The sequence below is a fragment of the Anopheles ziemanni genome, chromosome 3 (genome assembly GCF_943734765.1).
Source record: "Anopheles ziemanni chromosome 3, idAnoZiCoDA_A2_x.2, whole genome shotgun sequence".
Lineage (NCBI taxonomy): Eukaryota > Metazoa > Arthropoda > Insecta > Diptera > Culicidae > Anopheles > Anopheles ziemanni.
The window spans coordinates 26,343,825-26,363,738 of NC_080706.1; the positions used below are offsets into that span (position 1 = coordinate 26,343,825).

General features: G+C 46.7%; 1 protein-coding gene across 1 annotated transcript in view; it reads left to right on the forward strand.

Moving 5' to 3' along the window:
* Nucleotides 1-19,914, forward strand: part of LOC131284427 (serine/threonine-protein kinase minibrain) — a 46,222-nt gene that overhangs the window by 10,050 nt on the left and 16,258 nt on the right. The window contains exons 2-3 of the mRNA XM_058313285.1: nt 18,393-18,514; nt 18,624-18,761. Of these exons, the coding sequence (XP_058169268.1) occupies nt 18,393-18,514; nt 18,624-18,761 (260 nt within the window). The remainder of the gene's footprint in view (nt 1-18,392; nt 18,515-18,623; nt 18,762-19,914) is intronic.

A 19,914-nucleotide genomic window follows, 5' to 3' on the forward strand; every position in this document is an offset into this window, starting at 1 on the left:
AACCTTCCTTAGCCTACCGGCGCCCTGCCATAGGTTACATAATGCGTAATCGAGCGTCTTGCCATGAAACAAAACGTTTAAGTTACCAGGGTGGCCTAATGAATGCGATTCTTTACTGCGTTCGCTGGAAGTGGGTAAAGTTTGTGTCGCGCCTGCGTCATATAGAGGCTTTTTTTGTCTTTACGTTTACCATTTCCTACGTCCTGTGACGTCTTCATATCGCCTTTGTGTGTGGTCTTGTACGAACACATTTGTACGGCACCGACGATGAACCTTAGATTGCGCGTGCACGTGAACGCACGGTGAAATGGAACCGTTGGCGTCACTTCCGCCTTTCCGTGGCGACAACAAAAAAAAAAAGCTAGGAACAAAGCACGAACCGCAATGACACGAAGGAAAAATAAACACAAGATAACGCTCAATCGGTGGGATTTGATATGCTACCAGATTTGTCAATTGAAAATAGCCAAAACGAGAGCGATACTGTTGGCAACAGTACCATCGTCCGTATCAGGCTAGAAACAGTTATTCGGGGATGTTTTTTTTTTTTATATCACCCGAAACTGTGGGCGCGCAAAGGATGACGTCTTTTGTGGCACGCGAAGGGAAAGCGGGTTTTATGGGCATACCGCGAAAAAAAGTGACGCAAAACATGAGGAACTCGAAGATCGTCGAGAGGTAGAAGCAAGTGATCCAATTTTGGCCGACCTATCCTCGCGTCCTCCCGTCGGGGGTATGCTATTTTTAGGCATTCCCCTTGACGGTGCTGTCCAGGAAAAAACGAAAGACCAATAATACCCACTGTTGCTTGGGATGTTTGCTGGGGTTTCTTTGTGTATGCTTAACGACGAAATAAAAAAGTAAAAAAGGTTTTTAGACAAACTGAAAAATCTATAAGTGGTTTGAATTTACGCAGTCTCGGTTTGTTAATTAAACTAAAACCCGCTGGAGATAGCACGATTAAAAATAAACAAAATAAGTTAAAATATAAGAAGATTATAGGATCAAATATTGCGAGATTAATTTATTTGTCCTTTTGGAGACAATTAATTCAGCATCCTGCATGTTTTTTTATGTGGCACGACATGTTTTCATGTGGCACGGTCCCCTAGTGGGACAAGGCCTCTTTCAGGAGAGAGTTGTCTGTGACCGAAAGGTATTATATAGATCGTTGGTCAGCTGTTCGTAATACCGGAGAGGGTGCCAGACTCGAGATTCGATCCCACACCTGTGGCGTAGTATTTCCTCGCGCTACCACTACGCCATGCGCACCTGCATGTTTGAATGAAGGTTAATTAAGTTTTTGTTGATTCTTCTTTATTCTTGGAAGGCTTCCTGTACTTCGAAAAACCGTTTGTTTATGCATGTGAAGTGAGACAGACTGTTTCGCTATTTAAAGTTTATTATACTTGATGTTGTCAGCCATCTTAAGGTTTTAAATGGTATGTAATCGAATACGGAATTAAACAGCTGCATTGTGTCGAGGAGTAGTATAATTTTATGGGTCTCCTTTTAACGCTTATCAAGCTATAAAAGCATTGAGAGGCACGATGAGACATAATAGAAAGGATGAACCAGACACACATTGAGTTCGACCTTTCGACTGCCTGTTTGGGAGGAAGATGTGCTGGCGCAAAGATCTTTGTGCGTCCTTCACCTCAGCATCTCGCGATCGGAGGAGTTCTTCGAACACTGCCATCGATCCCGTCGATCATCATCGTTTTGTGACAGATCTGTCGTTTTGGTTTTTCTTCGCATCCAAGGCGACCGGGAATGAACTTCTTGTTTTTTAAATTGGCGAGTACCGCTGTGCGTGAAACCTCCACTTTTTGCCTTCCTTTGTTGGCCATGTTGGCAGGCTCGAACCAGCACCAAAAAGGAGGAAAGAAACCACACCATTCGAGCCGATTCGCGGGTATGCGTTGGCAGTCGTTCGCGCCGGACTCGTCGTACGCCGGCTTGACTTGGCCCGTTAGTTTCGGTTCACGTCCTCGACGGAGCGGACGCGGCTTACATAGGAGGTGGTACTTTTGCGGGCGAACTCCTTCTGCGCACTGCGTTTTGTCGGCGGCTGTCGAAGGCATCTTTTGCTGACGGTGAATTAACGAGGAGAAGGTGGGGGGAAAAAAAAGTTAAGCAAAGATCATGTTAAGTGCAAGCAAACGTTGTGCAACCGAGTGGTGAAACTTTCCGCGTACAATTGTAATGTCCTCTTAAAGGGCAACATCCTGTTGGACTGCTTACATCGAATCTATTGCTACAGTTGTTAGATCTCCCCAACTGTGTGTCATTGTGGTTTTTTTTATAGCTGTCAAAAAATAAAAACTAACCATAATTCGACACTTCTCGGTTCGGTGCACGTCACTTCGCCCTTTCGCAAGTACCAATACACACCGTTTGGAGTAACCCTAGCGCCACTCCCGTGTGTCCCGTCTGATTATTACTTAATCGCAAACGGCGGTCGCGTGTATTGCATAAGCGTTTATGTGTGTTTTTCTATCTGTTTTTTTTCTTTTAACGACGGTTAAGAGAGCGTTCGTTTTCTGACCATTCTGACGGCAACTCGTGCCTCTTCTGTCGCAGACACTCACTCTCTTGCGGACGGGAGGTTGCATTACGGTCGCGGAAGAAGAACGCGTGAGCTGTGTGAAAGTAAAAATAAAACCTAGTACAACAATACCGTCACGACGACAACATACGGAGGAAAAAAAGAGAGAGATAGGGCGCGACTTGTGTGTTGTTCAGTGCTCTGGTTTATCATCTGACAAATCCACTTTGGTGTGGATGCTGAAGAAAGAATCCCTTCGCCGTTGATCGTTGCAGTGTTTTGTTTGGTACAACAACAACAAAAAAAAGGCGTACCTTTAGCAGTTACGTGAATCGCTAGAAAAGAAAAGAAAGTGCACCTTACACGCATTCGGGTTTGGTTGTATTATTGGTTGGCTAACAAATGTCTAGCGTTTGGTTTTTCGGCGCGGTAAAACTGTGTGTGGCGTGATAATAATAGACACACCCGACGCACAACGCCTAATAGGATCGATTGGCGCAACGGTTCGGGTTACGTGCCACTACTGGCCGGTCGTGCTTAGGTGCTTATGTCCTTGGCAACAAGAGATTGAGGAACAAGAAACAAGTATTCAGTTGTTTGCAATTTGTTTGCACGTTCTCAAGACTCACGAACCCTGTGCTAGTACTTGTACGATCGTTGAGAACTGATCAAAGCATTTCAGCCAAAGAATTGCTGAAGAATCTAACGCAAAGTCGTGGTGTATTTGTTTGTAAATTGGTGGTGCGTGGAAATTATTCGCTGTAAGTACAGCGCTTTGGAGGAAGAGCACAAAACTAAGAAGTACTTTACAATAGTATTGTGGTATCACGAGATTGAGTTGACGAACTGATCGGAGCCCCCAAAATGACCAGCGCCCTGTGCTACATTTCTTCCTCGACGCTGACCCAATCCTGGCCCTCGAAGGAGGACTACGGTAAGTAGCTAGACGTTTGTGGGTGTTGAAAAATAACGAACTTACCAAGGCCGGCTCTAAAGTCAACTGCAACGGACAGTTTCGGCTCACCTCACCATCGACCGATTTTTGGTTTGGGACTGCTCGTCATTTTTCTGTGTCGTTGTTTTGAAGGACTTTTGTTGTCATTTCTGTAACGGACTGTTCTCGATTGGGAAACACATTCTGCGCCGTTTGCGATAGTTCATCAATTTTTAATCCCAACTAGATGTGTCTCATGCGTTGAATTCTTCCAAAGGAAGTGTGCCCTTTTCGGGTGCTCATCCATGTTTTTTCCGTTCGGATCTTTTTCAGTACGCGTCCTTACTAATTTTACATTCATACCGGTACGCTATGGCGTCTGGATTGTAACAATGGAATGCGTGTTAGCGGAAAAAAGGACCCCAAAGTTTATCGGTTCAAACTTTAAATTAAGCACTCGAGCTGGATCGTTCAATCGGAAAAGTTGGATTGAGCCCGCAAATTCTTTTAACCCACCACTTATATGCAACAGTCAGCGCTAGCCGAATATTGGAAAATTATCTAAACCCTGTAGTAAAAATCTTCGGCTCGTGATACGATCACATCTTTATCGGTTAATCTCGTTTTTGGGTTGGTTTTTCTTTTCACTCCCCAAACATGGAGATAGCACTAGCACGTTGTTCTGGAATATCGGTTAAAATCTTGCACGGGTCGTGAGTTGACTACAAACTACCCTCATTCTGACCCCGAACTGTGGACCAATTCTTTCGCACAACGGAACACGGGACGCTCCTGGGAAAATGGATTTTGGTTTGCACGAAACCCGCCGAGATCGCCGGGTCATTGTTGTGTCTGGCATCTCAAACGTCTGCTTGTCGAGCGGTTGTTGCCAGCTGGTGGTCGATGCTCGTCGAGTGATGACATTGGGAAAATAATGCTATGCCCAGTGGAGAAGCGAAACAGAAGAAAAGCTGATTCTCCCCCATGGTGTGCTGAAGTCTCAAATTTGCGGCACATTCCCGCCCCCAAAACAAATGTAAAAGTATGTCTTCACCTTCGTTACCATCGCCGGGTTCGGTGGTTTTGAAATGAAGTAAAATCTTTACGACCGGGCCAACTACGGTGGTGCTATCGTTAGGAGTTATGATTGATAGCACGATGATTGCTCCGATTGCCATTATCATCGCAAATCGCATTTGATGCCCGACGACGATATCGAACGTTGTCCTTTTCGCGTCAGACGACAGACGATCGTTGCTAACGTCCTCCGGTGGAGATGGTAGAATCTATCCATCGTTGCAGTTAATTTGGATATGGTCGATGAGTGTCTCCATCAAAGCGGACATTCACCGTCGTCTACCATCGCAGGTGACCTGTGCAGAAGGATTATTCCAGTGTGTGTGTGTGTGTGTGTGTGTAAGTGGTCGAGGGCAAAGGTTAGAATTTTGGGGGATGCAAATTAGTTACCAGTCATAGAACAAACCTTTGACGTTGCCAAAGGAGTGGAAGCCATGCATGAAAGGGAAAGGTCAACCGTTCTTTTGTCTTTACGCCATGAGACGACGATGGCAACGTGAAGGTGGGAAGGAAAATTTTCCACGTTCCACGTCATTTTCTCCAGTTCGAAGAAGTGTCGAAGAGATTCGCTACCGAAGCGACGGGAGATTGACTTTTTGAGGTTAGGTTGCGAGGTTTCTTTGCGTTTTCGAGCTTTCTACGGCGTTGTTTTGTTTTCCAAGACGGTTTATTCCTTCCCCGACCATTCCCGTCTGATCCCCCCTCCCCTTTCCCCATCATCGACGGAGTTTCCCGGGGATCACGGTACGAATGGGGGGAGGGGGAGCGTTACCAAACATTAACTTTATCTTCCACCACCGGTTTCGGATTTGTGCTGGTATCATTTTTCTTTCGGCCCGCTTTTTCTTCTGCCTTCTGTCTGGGTCCTTTTATTCCGGGACTAAGGGATGGGGAGGGTGAAGGATTCCCTTGCCCGTCTGGCACAACCCCGTAAAGTAAAGACGGAAGAAGAAAAGCACCAACACCAAACGAAGCGAACATCCGAACGACAGCAGCCGTATTCTTGCTGCGAGAGTTCATTGAATTTTCGTGCAAATGGCGCGGGAGAAGCAATTTCGAGAAAGAAAAAAAAAACACAAGGTGGAATGGAACCCTGTCTAGCCGGGAAAGAAAACGCAACAGGCAGGGGACAAGAGGGAGGGGGTTGGACTTTCGGGCCGGTGTGAAAAAGGATTTGTTAGATTGCTGCGGGGTTGTAGTAAAGCTGGTTTGTCGCCTCCAGCCAGTCAGCACCAACCCCGCGTGGCCGTGTTGTACTCCCTCCCACCCCTCCCCCCGCTATTCCCCACCCTACGTCGATCCCCAGTTCGGGCTCGATTTAAGGTCCATTTTTAGATTGGGATGTGATTGGGATGGTAAAGGTTATGATCCGGGCAAGAGGGTAGTTGTCTCGATGGCGTTGATCACTGTCTGCCGGCGTATCAAGAAAATGTCCTAATTTAAGTGTAGGAGAATTCCAAAATACCCTTGGGATGGTAAGTTATTTAGTACGAATTAAGGTAGGTTCATGCCTCACTCGAACCTGAATTTAAAAAATATCTTATTTGGGATATCTAGCTGGAACCCACAACTTTCGGTCTCAGCCGGAAATAATATGTTCCACAAAACACAAATAACCCTCAGAGAGCTCTCAGCTCTATCAACCGCTTCGAGTGACCGTGGGACCAGCAGCTTCCGACCGACGGCGACAAATCACGCGGAAAGAAATCAACTCGGACGAATCACGTTTCGGGCTGATTTATGGGGTGCTGGTGGAGGGGCTGTATGGGAAAACAGCTCTCAATTTGGGTCAATCATGTCGACGGATCGAGAGTGCCCGTATTTTTCATCCATTTGTTCGGGGACTCTCCATTTTCCCCTGCCTGCAATGGGTTTTAAACGGAGTGAGTGAACTCCCGAACTTGTTTTCAAAAGTAGGCAAATTTAATAAGCTAGAGTAAGACCGTTTTTTGAAGATAAAATTGAAAGGTCGCCTGCATTGGTTGGATGACTTTTACAGCAAAATGGCTTTCTTCCTCCTCAGCATGTCCAGGAGGGACGTAGGACGGGAAACCACGCCAAGTCCTTGACGCTCGACCGGTGTCGACCGTCTTCCGTTCGCAGTCGCGCGACGATGCGGAACGTCTTTGGTCACACGTTGGGCGCGCAAAAAAAAGAAAAAATCCCCCAACCGAGTGTGAGTGTGTGGGAAAGTAACCGACGAGTAGGGAAAAAACGGGGTTCCGTGTCCCCGGACACGACGCTGTCGGTGTGTGCCCGCGTCTAGACGGATGAAAAGAAACCCGAGAACCGGAAATACTTGATTGAATTACATTCGCCTCCCTCTCCTTGGTCTTGGGTTTGATGTACATGTATGTACGTGTCTGTGTCTGTACCGCTGATGCTGTTTCCTTTGGCCCCGCCGGCGAGAGTTCATCTTTCTTGTGTTTGGGGCGGAAGTTTGTTCGCCTTATTCTTCCCCTCACCCAGCCCAGCGCCCTTTTCAATCACTCGCGCGCGCGCGCGCGCGCGTTAATCCCCCGAAGTCCGGGGCAAGCTGCGGTCGTTGGAATGATGACGCGGACAAACGGTGCGCGGGCTGGGGTTTTTTGTGTCTCGGGAGGCAAAGCAACACGGGAAGAAAGTCAGACATTTGGAGCATTTGTTGGTGCGTGTTTGGTTGTTTCATTTGGAACTTGTACGTGGTCAGGTTTTAACCGAATGGAAGTAAAACAGTGATTATTATTTTATTTTATCTAGTAAGGGAGTGTCTCCGGTCATGGGCGATCCTTAGTTACTTTTGCACTTTAACAGACACGGCTGATCTAAGTAATATAAAACTTGAAGTTGAACCAATCAGACTGACATAACAAACAAGCAATGGTATTTGATTTTTCCTGCCAAAACATGAAAATCGTTAAAAAAGGTTTTTGTTTCTAAATTTGATTCATTTTCCAAGGGGGATGAATTTAAGATAAACTTTACACAAAGGTTGGTGTCATGCTTCATGATGAAGTGTATTTTGTAACGTTAGATTAATTTCAAATTTAATGTTTGTGTTTATACAATTTATCTGAAGAAAAGAAAAATGGCTACCATTTCAGGTAGTGAGACACTGGATGTTGCTCATTATGGAACATGTGTTTAATGTGTGTGTTTGGCCTTAAAACATCAAAATATCACTGATTCTAACCACAATAGCCCTTTCCTTTTCCGAATTTGGCACTATTACGGCTTCCTTAAGCGCTTAAAGTTTGGCAATAAAAAATGTTTAACAACCTATACAAGTCCATAAAATCAGCTAAAAGGTTTTTAAAAGGAAAACAACTCTTATTCTGCAAGCATTTTCCATCAGTCTGAATTTATATCGTTATTTCGGTGAAAAGTTAACTAAGGTTTCTAGCTTTCCATTGGTATTCCAGTGGTATTATATCACTGCATAATGTTGTGAAAAAAAAGTTGGATACAGTAACCGAAACTAAAGGCCCATAACTGGATAAACTCCCATACTATTTATCTGTTTTACTTTCAATGAGAACGAATTGCATGCTATTTGTAGCTAGAAACGAACGGGGTATCGGCAGAAAAATTGTACCGAGCAGAGGGAAAAACCGTTCAGCCATCATCATCCATTGCGAAAGTGACACGTGGGTGGCTCTCAACACGAAGAGCCGAAGAAAAGCGGTTGGCGGCGGATCCCACGGGTTTTCTGCGGGCGTTGATTTCACTCGGTCTGTCTCCCGGTCGTACGTCTGTTTCAGCATCGCCGCGTCAAACCCTAGCTGCCGGTTTTCCGCGAGGCCCCGGATTGACGTGGGCTCGAGCTTGTAACTGCCGGCGACGCCAGTGTGGGCGAAAATAAATGCCTACCGGAGGTGGTTTCGTGTCCAAGGCGGGTAGCGAATACCACCGTCCCCGTTAGGTTGGCCATTGATTTTAAAGCAAACCAAAAAATTGCATCCCAAATTGCGTTCCGTTTTTTTTGTCGGTTCGCTATTGGGAAAAGTAAGAATTGTAACACATTTGTGGAGAGTGGAAGATGTTTGATCTACCTTAAAAATCGTTTGCCTTTAAACCAAACCACCTACCATGAAGGTAGTAAATTTCTATCCGCATAAACCAACCAAAAATGAATAAATAAATATGCGCAACGAAGGACTCCCAAAGAAGTCGCAAAACACGACCGTGGGTTTGTGGCTTCCGATGTTTGGAGTTGGCGGACTCCGACGTGTGCATCCTACGCGCATTGCTCGCCAGCGGCGCTGCATTTACGGAATAATCGGGCAAATCCACCAACGTTCGCTTTCCTCGGAATCGGTTGAGAGAAACTGCGGGACTGGCCCGCGTGGGCGCTAGATATGATGAAGTATTGATGAACCGGGTTCTAGCCTACCAAACGCCAACGGGTAGGTGTCACGATGTACACGAGGAGTATGAAAAACTGAGTGATGGGAGCATAAAAAAAGAAGTAAATCCGCCTTCCGCCGTTTGAAGCGTGTGTGACTCATTTAAGGGTTTTCTTCATTGGCGATCCATCAAAAGATGAACGCGCGGACCTCTTGCCCGTGCAGACACTTTTCTGTCATCGTGTCATGCAAAAGTATTATTAGTTCGCATATCTTCAAACACTCCGAAGCGTACCGTTTAGTACACAAAGACAATGGTAGCGCCATTTGCGTCACATTGGCAGTGTTGCGTTTGTTGTTTGTTTTGCACCAAGCCAGCTTCGGGAGCGTTGCATTTCCGGCGTTGGAATGTCCGCCTTCTGCCGAAGACGTCGACGTCGAAAGAAACCCCGTTGGAAGCGAGAACAACGGTCCCTCCTCCTTAACGTCCCTTTTCGGAACGGTGTCGGCCGGTCGGTCGGTCGTTGAGTTTAATTTTAGGGCTATTTTTAAATTTACTTCCCGCCGACGCCAGACGCCATTTTACCGCCCACGCTTCCTCACCAGTCGGTACCCCTGAATGGGCGTATGATTGGGGATTTTATTTCATTATATTTAAGGATGTGCGTCTCCACGAAATGAATGTGTACCTTGGAAATCGTCATTGATCGTGCATGCAACAGTCGTTCAATTTTGTTTTTTTTTCCCCAATCCCATCGGAAAAGTGACACTCCGCGACCCGTGCGTCATCTTCGGAGGCGGAAATGGAAAATCGAAAAAAAAACGCTGCCTCTCACCAAGTCTGGGGGGTTTTTGCAAACCCATTGCCCATCGACATTGGGTGCGTTCGTTGGCACTTTTCCTTCCCCTTCCGGTGCTTCCCCCTTTTCCACCCCATCCCCCTGTGACACGCAGGGCGAAGCGATGCTGAAGATCGTCAAATGTAAGGGAATTAAAAAAGAAAATTTCTTCCCGCTCCCGCAACACGAGGGTGTGAGGGTGTGGAATGAGTTATGAGTCTATTTTTGAAACTGTGACTTCATACACACCATTACTGGCTCACAGGCGCGGACTTTGCCCGGCCTGTTCCTGTGCCAATAGTTGTGTGTGTGTGTGTTAGTTTGCGTGTGAAAGAAAATACCCATCCAACGGCGTGTGCCGATGATCATATGGTGCACGCGTGGGTTTTCCTTTGGTCTGGAAAATGTTTCCCGCGACGTGCGACAGGAACACTATTGATGCACTCAATGCTGCATTCATGGCGCTCGTCTTCCACGTAGGTCATTTCGGTTTGTGTTGCAACTTTTCGTTGGTTTGACCTTCTATTTTAGTTTTCCTAAGACGCCCATGTCTATTTTCCTGTCGTTCTCAAATGCATAATCTATCGTTTTTATATACATTTTCTTACAATTTCCGCTCCTTTGGCCGATGATCGCCGGAAGGGAATTAACCTATTAGAGCAAAAATAAGCAAAGCCAGCGGAAGACGTAAATAGGTGGCGTGCTAAGTTTAGCGGGAAGTGTTTTCCATTTCCATACCACCCTCACATTCCTCCCCACGCCCCTGGGAGTGTCTCGTCTCGGAACCTTACTTTGGCTTTGATGAATCACACGCTTTCCCGCCGGTTCCGTTCGCCAATTAGGATGTCGTGTTTAGCGTGTCGTGTTTAATATTGCAGAACTAAGACAAGCACTGTCTGTCTTACGGCTCCCTGTGTTCCCTAGGTCAGTTCTGTTGACGTATAAAAGGGAGAAAATGATGAAGGTACCACAAAATTTGCGACCGGTTCTCTGGCATTTGCTTTTTCTTTCAGCTTCTCCCATTTCCTATTGGCATTGAACTTGTTTTAAGGTGCTGTGCTTGTGTTTTGGGAAAACATCCTGCAACGTTTGTGGTTTATATTGAATATTTTAGCCTGATTAGTATCGAATTAAAATTGTCAAGTAGCGGAATATAGGTGGAACCAAAACATTCTGTTGATCGCTGCAAACCGAATCTCGAAAGAGAACCCAAGGAACCAATCGAGGACAAACAATCCAAACATGTGTCGAACGCTTTTAGCCGGGGCGTTCGGTGTGTGTGTTTGTGCGTGTTGGGGATGAAAATCTGGCTGAAAGATTTATGTTGGCGGTTGGCTCATCCGCGGTAAATCATTGTTCGGCTGTCGGACTGTTTAAAGAAGCGTCCCATGGTGTGTGGGAGTAGTCTCGGTCGAAAGGGTCTTGGGGTGGCGAGGGAGGGTAGGGGGCGGTGTGAAATGTGGCCCACATTGGAGTCTGTGCAATCTTAGCGCATTCCGCAGTACGCGGCCATATGGATGGATAACTTTTCCCCGCCATGTTGTGTATACCAAATCGGAGCAGCATTTTTTAACTGGCGTTTGTTAGAGTCTTGTCCACCAACCAGAATTTTGTCTTATTTCGCTTAATGTTTGCATTGAAATGAAGTTGAATTTTATATCAAACTAGCTTGACGCCCTGGTGATGCTCGGCGAAGAAGGGATTGCGAAAAGAGATATGGCATATTTAAAATGATTGATATTTCATCGATTTTTCCGTGTTGTATAAATCCTGCTGTATAACTTTTGATAAATACACCTTGACATATGTCGCTGTCATTTCATTACAGTAGTGGCCAGCGATGCAAACATACAAGGGTTGATGGTATTTTTTCATTAGTACTGTGCATGAGTGGATTGAAATTGTTACTAATGATTTTTTTTTTTAAGTCAAATCTACATAAAGAAGTTGTGCATATTCTTTGGTTTGATGAACACAAAAAATAGTTTATACATTTTTATGATGTGTAGTTTTTTGTCAACAAGTGTAGAGATCTTTCATGCTTGTTTTGTTTGTGTTGGAAATTCGGAGTTAAATTTTAGATGATTTTATCAGAAAATAGTGATCAAACCAATATTTAACAACAACTGCACAACTTGATGTGTGGATAGTTTATTTAGAAAGAGTACTTAATGCACACAAAACTCCATACTAAAAACTAAGCTAAAGTATATAATAGATCTAATTTTTTTTTTACCTTCTTCGTTTCGTTTTATGTTCAGTTTCCTTCTATAGTGCCGCTTTACTGTTTATTCCTGTCCAATCGTTTCCCGCGCTAGCTTCAAAACCGCCAAAGGTCTCTTGGGTCTTCATGGTGGAACTGGAAATAAAAACTTACCGAAACCAAGCGTTGAACAAAGCCGCCCACATTCGGCACCGTTTGAAGCAAGGCGAGCAAACACCAAGTTGGCGCGCGGTTGCATTGTATTGCTTAAGAAAGTGCATCAATTGCACTCGGTCGACCTTCCCCTAATGTGTGCGTGTGTACATGTGTGGGTAATGTACCTCTGCGCCTTACTTAGCTGAAGCCAGCTTTGAGAACCTTAAACGCTCGGCGGTTTCGCGCTTTTTTAACATATTCATTTATTCGGCGGCACGCTTCAAGTCATTTGACGGCCCGAAGAAAGCCTGATGCAATCCGGCCCCGGGCGACAACCGGAAGGTGTGAAAAGGAATGGTTTGGCAATCGGGAATTACCCAGTTTTTACCTGACCATTGCGTCCACCAACACGCGCGCTGTCTAATTTGATAAACGCCTATTTAAATATAATTCATCGCTGCCGTTACTTTGTTGCTAAAGGGCCACGGGGAGCGTCGAGGCAAAACTAAAGCGGGTTCAGTTCACCTCCGGGTCGCGGGAATGGTTGGTTTGCGAGTGTGTGTCGGTTCGGTGGAACCCCGTCCGTACGTTTTCCGGCGCGCCGCCCGGTATAGTTGCTAAGAGTCGTCGATCTTATTTATAGCCTTTTGCATATATCCTCCCTACGCAGCAGCGCGCGCCTTCGTTCGATGTGTTTGTTTGTTTTTGTACGCGGTGGAAGCGCGGGTTCCGATGCTTTCGCTGCACCTTTTTCGCAAACCTTGGCTACTGAATTCTACATAGGTTAGTTTGGCTTACTGGACCATTTCGGGGCGCCGAAAACCCTTCAGGTGTCAGCACACTTCATCGGTCGAGCAGTTCAATGCTCAAGATTTGATCTCAATCCGAATCCAATATGCGAAGAACAGCTTAATCCAAACCTAAGCGCACACGAGAGAGGTTCGGTCTCGGGTGTTTTGGGTGTTGTAATGGGTTAAATATAGCGCGTACAACACGGCGTTGGCCGGCAGCACCAAACACACCACGGTGCGGGGTCGGCCGCCGAAAAGAAAAGAACGATTTTGTAGCAGAACCGAAACAAGAAACCCCACAACAATCTGTGTGCGCCTCGTCGCGCCGAGCATAGCCGAAAATTAATGCTCTCCGTGTGATATCCCCGTGGGTTGGTGGGTGGGTGGGTAAAAGAATAGGCCACCGTCGCCTGCGCTCCCCCGTACACTGTTTGGTCTAATCCTCTCCACAGCGATATCGCCAGGTCCTCCCACACAGGCCCTCTGTTTGATGACCGCCTCCGATTCGCGTGCTGAATCAATTGGTTGCGCTGTGGGCGCCAAGACATCCGCTATCAGCCCGCTGTAACTAAGCCTTTTAGCCTTTTCGAGAAGAAAGCGCGGGCTAAGGTGAAAGGCTTGGATTTCTTGGGGTTTGGTTAAATGGCGATGGGTTTTCACTATACAGGGTTTCGATCTATATGATGGAATGTTTCAAGTGGTAGAGGGAAAACTTCATCGACAAAGGGGATGTTTAAAGTCGCATCGGAGAACTTAACAACCATACAGAGGAATATTACAAATAGCAAGGGGAATCGTGCAAACGCACTGGGGAACTTTGCAATCGATTAGGGGAACAAGCTATCAACTTCGCTAAGCTAATTGTTTTTGTTCCTATCAACACAATTAAACGTTTGAAAATTGTTTTCAGCGTTGTTTTCAACTAAAATACAGAAAAACATTTTCTTATTTTTCACCTTTTTAATTTTGAGTTGTTATGGTAGTTGCTGAAACAACATATCGTCGTGGTAACTAAACATGAAATGCCACGTCAATGGGTAAGATTTGAGGCGAGGTTCTCCGCGTTTACCGTACCGAATCCGTTGCTTGTCATACGATTGTAAAAATGTAGATGAAGAAATCTAAAGTACAAATTTTAATTGGAATAATATATGAGTAAAAATACACTGGAATTTATTCATTTTTCTTACGTGATCTTACCGTAGTAAAGTAAACAAACAAATTACGACAAACGAGGACTTTTGCGAGGTTGACAACTGGCAACTGAGTTGCAAAGCTCTCCGTTTGGTATGCACATTTCCCTTAGCTGTCTGACACTTTCTTCTATATGATTGCAATGTTCTCTGTCTCGGTTGAAAAAATCTCCGATGGTTTTGAAATTTTCCCTCTACCCTCTACCAATTGAAACATTCCATTATATAGATCGAAACCCTGTATGCTTTCGGGTAGTCTGTTGCCTGCTGGTGGAAAAACGCGCTTGGAAAGGAGTGCATGTGTGTGTGTGGGTTGGTGGGATTGGGGCACGTGGGCGTAAATGTACGCAACGCCTCGCACCGTGTGAACGCCGTGTTGAGCTGTGGTCTTTCGGAATCATTTGATGAATTTTCTTCCAACATCTCCGGTCCGGCCAACCATGTCGTTTTTGGTCTCTCGAGAAAAAGGTGACGTAGATGATGCAATTACCTTCCAACAGGCACCAGAAGAGTGATGTCCATGATGGTGGGCCGCTGCAGCATCACGGCCAGCTTTTGTCTGTCCGGATCGGGGGAAATTCCCCAAGCCGTGCCGGAACCGGTTTACCTTGTGGTGGCAAATTTCGCGGAATCCCACTCCTCGTGTGCAGTCTCACAACGACACGTGCACACGGCGCTACCCGCAACCGAATGAATAATGGTTCAGCGATGTGTAATAGCAGCCGAGGGAACTTGGTATTTAGCGAAGAAAAGCGGGGTGTGTTCACCACAGGGGCTTTTTGTTTTCGGTTCATTTCTACTTGTGAACGCAATCCTGGACATCCTTCTTCTTTATTTTATCCTCCTGCTGCACTCCGGACATCGTAAAACTATGCTGAATTTTTATGAAATAAAATGTTTCCTTGTAACTTTCTTTTCTTCGCCTTAGGGAAGTTTGTGCACGCATCTCGCCCCATTGGGTACGAAAAATTGGCCCAAATCGTGCCGCCTTCCGGACATCTGGTGCCCCGATGGTGAGGTGTCTCGTTACACCCCTTTCTCCCCTCTTCAGTTTCGCCCGTCCAGAGGAAGGTGTTGTTTGAGGTTGCAGGAAAAACTTTGCCCTCCCAACGAAAGAGCCGTCATCCCCGACGACCCAATCAGCCGATCAGGCAGGGTGCGAGAGGGTGTGCGGCAGGACAGGGTTGGAAGACAAAGTTAGCCACTCGGTGCAATGATTAGCAAAATTGGCCGCAGCAGCAGCTGTCCCGATTTCCGGCACAAATCAACCGTTCGCATGATGATGGGCATGGCGGACGGAGGGTGCGGGTCGTCGCCGGTGTGGTCTTCCAAAATCAATCTAACGCCAACAGCTGCGTCCGCCGGGTGGTTTGTCTTATACACCACCATACGGTGGCAGTCTTCGACGCCGCGAGAGACGTTGAGTGCGAGAGAGGGTGTGAACAATGTTGCCCTCCCGAAGACGATGGATGACGTCCCGGCTTTCGACCAAAGTGCCTCCCCGGCTGGGGTGTTTTTGTTTGCTCCGAAGAGAAATTGCGTTGAAGACATTCCCTTCCCTCTGGGTTTTCGGTAGGGCCTTCCCGAGGTTGTACCATTTGTCATCGACCGATCATCGCCTGGGCGTTGCAGTTCTTGCGTGCGCTTGCATACGATCCGTCGCCCCGATGGGGTGGTGGGAACACGATGGATGGCAGCTGCACACCGGAAGGAGCTTGTTCTTGGCCGTTCTTTTGTTATTGTTCATTTCGATGTCACAATTTCTCAAACGGTGTGCAAATTGGGTCAACATCGCTCTCTCTCTTTCTCACTCTGTTATGTTGTTATTTTTAAAGATCAAAACCCTTTTTTAATTTTGCCTGTATTTGTTACTTACATTTTCCCTGGCGATACGATCCTCAATCTTGATCAGTTTTAGTGTTTTGCTTGACTATGGAATACAGTTTAAACTCAAACAAAGTACGCAGCCCTTTGCGCGCCCTAGTGAGAACGGTGAGGTGAGAAACGGCCCATCGGTGATCGCGGGTGAGCATTCGTATCTCACGAGCGGCACCGGCATCATCATCACACACACACAAGCAGTTCTCGCGCAGAGATCATGATCTTCGACTGTTGTGCTTATTACGATTTCCGAAACCAGTTTCTCCTCAGGCCCACCTGGAAGGGTCTTTCCCTTGCATCCAAACTCGCGCCGTTTCGCGGTTTGGCGAGAAAAAGGCTACATACCTGCAGAAACACACACACACACACACTCGGGTGTTTGGGCTTAACGCGTTATATGGCACGCTGGGGATGCCCACCGCAAGGGTCGCGAGATTGGTCATCGGGTTAGTGGAGGAGGGAGAGAGACCAGCCAGAGCTAATAACTCTATCGAATGGCGTGTGTGGCCGCTGCTCGGCATCACCCAGATCCGGTTGTGTGCCGTTTGCCATCGTCGTGCCGGGGGCTCGTTAGCAACAACGGTGCGAAAAAGTGCCCGGCAGGGAAACATAAAACGTGATCGCGAGCGGCCCGGGTTTTGGGTTGAGCAGGGGCAGCGATTCACCAGAGCGAGAACATGGACGTTCGGTTGAGTTTGTTGTCTTGTTTTTTTTCCTAGCTTCCCCATCGAGTGAAATGATAAATCTCATAACCACCCCACGGGACGATGGGGGGATGGAAGGCTGTTGGAATCGGAAGAGACGAAACCCGTCGCTTCCGAGATGAGCGAGACAACCGAGTTGATCCCCCCGAGGGGGGAGGGTTGTTGTTTGGGCTTCGCTGGTGGGAGCATGTTTTGATGTGAGCAACTGCCGCCATGGGGAACTACCAACGCAATGTTAAGGGGAAGCAGCAGCCAGCAGCGAATCGGTTCAGCCACCACGCGGTCGATCGAGCGTGGCCACGAAGACGGCGACGACGACGGTGGTTCGCCCGATCACTGCTCAAGCGAATGAAGCTAACATTAGCACGCGAAAAGACGATGAGAATGAAATGCGATGGCGCGTCTGGTGAGCAGAAAGTTTGCAGAAAAGCTTGTGAAACGATGCGTCGAGAGGGGGAAGGAATTTAGACCGTACGATCAGTTGCTTATGGATGTAAGAAAAATGTTCATTTTGTGAAAAATTGGAAGTGTTTTTTCGTATTCGAGGCATTGTAAAATAACGGAAAATATTACGATGAAATCATAAGCTACCTACTAACTAAAAATAAGCCCAAAATTACAATGCAAATCACGTGAATTGTGCATATCTTTCATTATATTCATTCAAATATGTTTTTTGTTGTTGAACTTTTAAAATCACTTCATTATCATTATTTTCCTTCGAAATTTTAAAATTTTCTTCTATCAATGGTTTTGTTTATTTAGTTTTATAATTTATTTATTTTAAATTAAATGTATATTTTGGTTTCAGGAATCCATGTCGATAATTCTTTTAAAGTTTTACTTGTTTTCTATCTTAATTTTTTTTACCAACTAGTTCTCTTCTGTAGTTTATATTTTACAAGCGTTTCAAAATCCTTTTCTTTTTGATTTCGTTACTTTACTTTTAAGTTATGTTACACCTTCAGTATCATCTGTTTAAGAAAACGCTTCGAAAGATTCATTTCTAAATTCTGAAATTCTGAATCCTTTCACATCGAAATTGAAGATTGAATTGAACTTAACTGGCGGCGAGCTGCTGTATCGCGATCGCGATGACGATCATTACGCTTTGGTTTTTTTCGGCGCAAAATGTGCACCTGTACGCCACCGGCATACATCTTCACACACACACACACACACACATAAAAGCATAAAAACCGTGCTGCGGCAGACGCCATACGACGCGAAAATATCGCCCGGATCGGCGAAGAAGAAGTTCGTTAACCTTATTTCCGGCTCAATTACCTGTTGTTGTCGTCGCCGTCGTCGTTAGCGTCATCATCATCGGCGTTCTGTGTTGAGGAGTTCTTTGGTCGGATGGATTTGTGTGTGTGTGTCTGTTGGGGGTCGTTTTTTGGTTTTACTTTTTGGAGGGAAAAGGTTACCGTCGATCGATCCGAACTTGGAGGACTTGCTGCGAACGAAAACATGCAAAGCAGTTGGCGGGAGTTTTGGGTTTTGTGTTCCTTCTTTTGTTTCTGATTTTCGTACGATGTACGCTTGTGGCAAGATTTGGGTTTGGCTCTGGCTTTCCAGACCTTTCGAAGATCCTTTCGCCGATCAATGTTGCTGACAAAGTTTTTCTAGATTTATTACCCATTCAATATTTACATACCGTTCTATACGAAGCATGATTAGCACCTATGCTTGCATTGAAAACTAATCCTTTAATGTTTTCTCTTTCCATCTCCCATTGCAGTAGCAGCACAATATGCATCCGGAAATGTTCCTGACTCAACGCGGCAAAGGCATCATGCGCCGCTCTACGGAAGACTGGTTACAGAAGAACACTTACCTGCCGTACATCGTGATATCCATCAGGTGAGCCGGTTGGTCCGAATCCGAAAGGGATGCCGACGACCACGACGACTCCCCTGCACAGAGTATGCTTAATGACGGTGTGCCGTCCGTTTCTCTTTCCTTTTTGCAGCGTTCGATCAGTCCCACCTCATCGACCGATATTCGGGCGATGCAGGCGCGGATACCATCGCATTTTCGAGATCCGGCCACGGCTCCACTGCGGAAGCTGAGCGTGGATCTTATCAAAACCTACAAACACATCAACGAGGTGCGTAAACTCGCGGAGAGGCTTAGAAAGGAAACAAACACACCCGTTTGGCACGGTGCTGCGGCATTTGAAGTCGTTTTCCCCCATGTTTTCGTTAAGGAGGGCAGGATGTGGTAACCGTGGGTTTTGAGTTGCCAGTGGCGCCGCGATTCCTGTTGGCTTCATCGTGATGATCGTCTGGTCGGTAGATTGGATGGATGAACTGTCTTAATGGCTATCTCTCATGCTTCAAACGTCCATTAAGCACGTCGACGGCAGGCGACATCGTTCGGAAGGGGAGGATATATTAAATTTTTGATATTCCTTTCGCGGCTGACCACGTGCGTGATAATAGCGAGGCCCGGTTATGCACCGCTAGCGTTACATAAAAACGACGATCCTTCGGCACTGGATGATTGTGATTAATTTCAATATTATAATGTCCCGCCCCCTCACCTGTGTCGTTCCGTTCCTCGAGGGACGAACCCGGCTGGCCGGCGGTCGGCGAGTCGTTGAGTCCTGGTGCCAGCTTTCTCGCACGTACCGTATTTAAATCCGTTCCGGCTCGAGTCGCGCTACGAGGAAGGGGCGAAAAGCGTGCCTGAGTGGGACGATGAGTTGGAGAAAACTACACTCGACGACGGACCGTGAAGAGGCGCGCGGGTCACACTCATCGTCGGAGTGGCCTTTCTGACTGGCCGGGCTGGTTTGTTGGCGCCACCCCTAGGGGTACAGCATGCGGTGGAGGGTGTTGGTCAGGCGAAGGCCGCACACGAGGACGAGCACACGAGTGGCTGGACACAGTGACGCAGTCGGAAAAGCCGCCACGAACGTGAGCTCTTTGCGGCCGGGCCGGGCCTTGGGCAAACTCCTTGAAGCCCACTACAGGCCGACCGGAGCCCATAAAAATGTTTTCACACAGTCGCCACAGCTGACCACCACGGCGAGCGTGTCTCCAACGTGTCTTTTAGAGGGGCGAATCATGTCCATTATTTTGCCGTACAAACACTAAAATTCTCACCCGCGAGCGCACGCGGTTGGTTCGGGCGTTTCTGGCCAGACCGTCGTTGTTGTCCGTGGCCACACAAGAGGAAACGAATCAAAGAAGTAAAACCATTTCTTCCTGCTCGATTGAAGAGCATCGTCATCGCGCGTCATGATGCGAGGTCCAGTC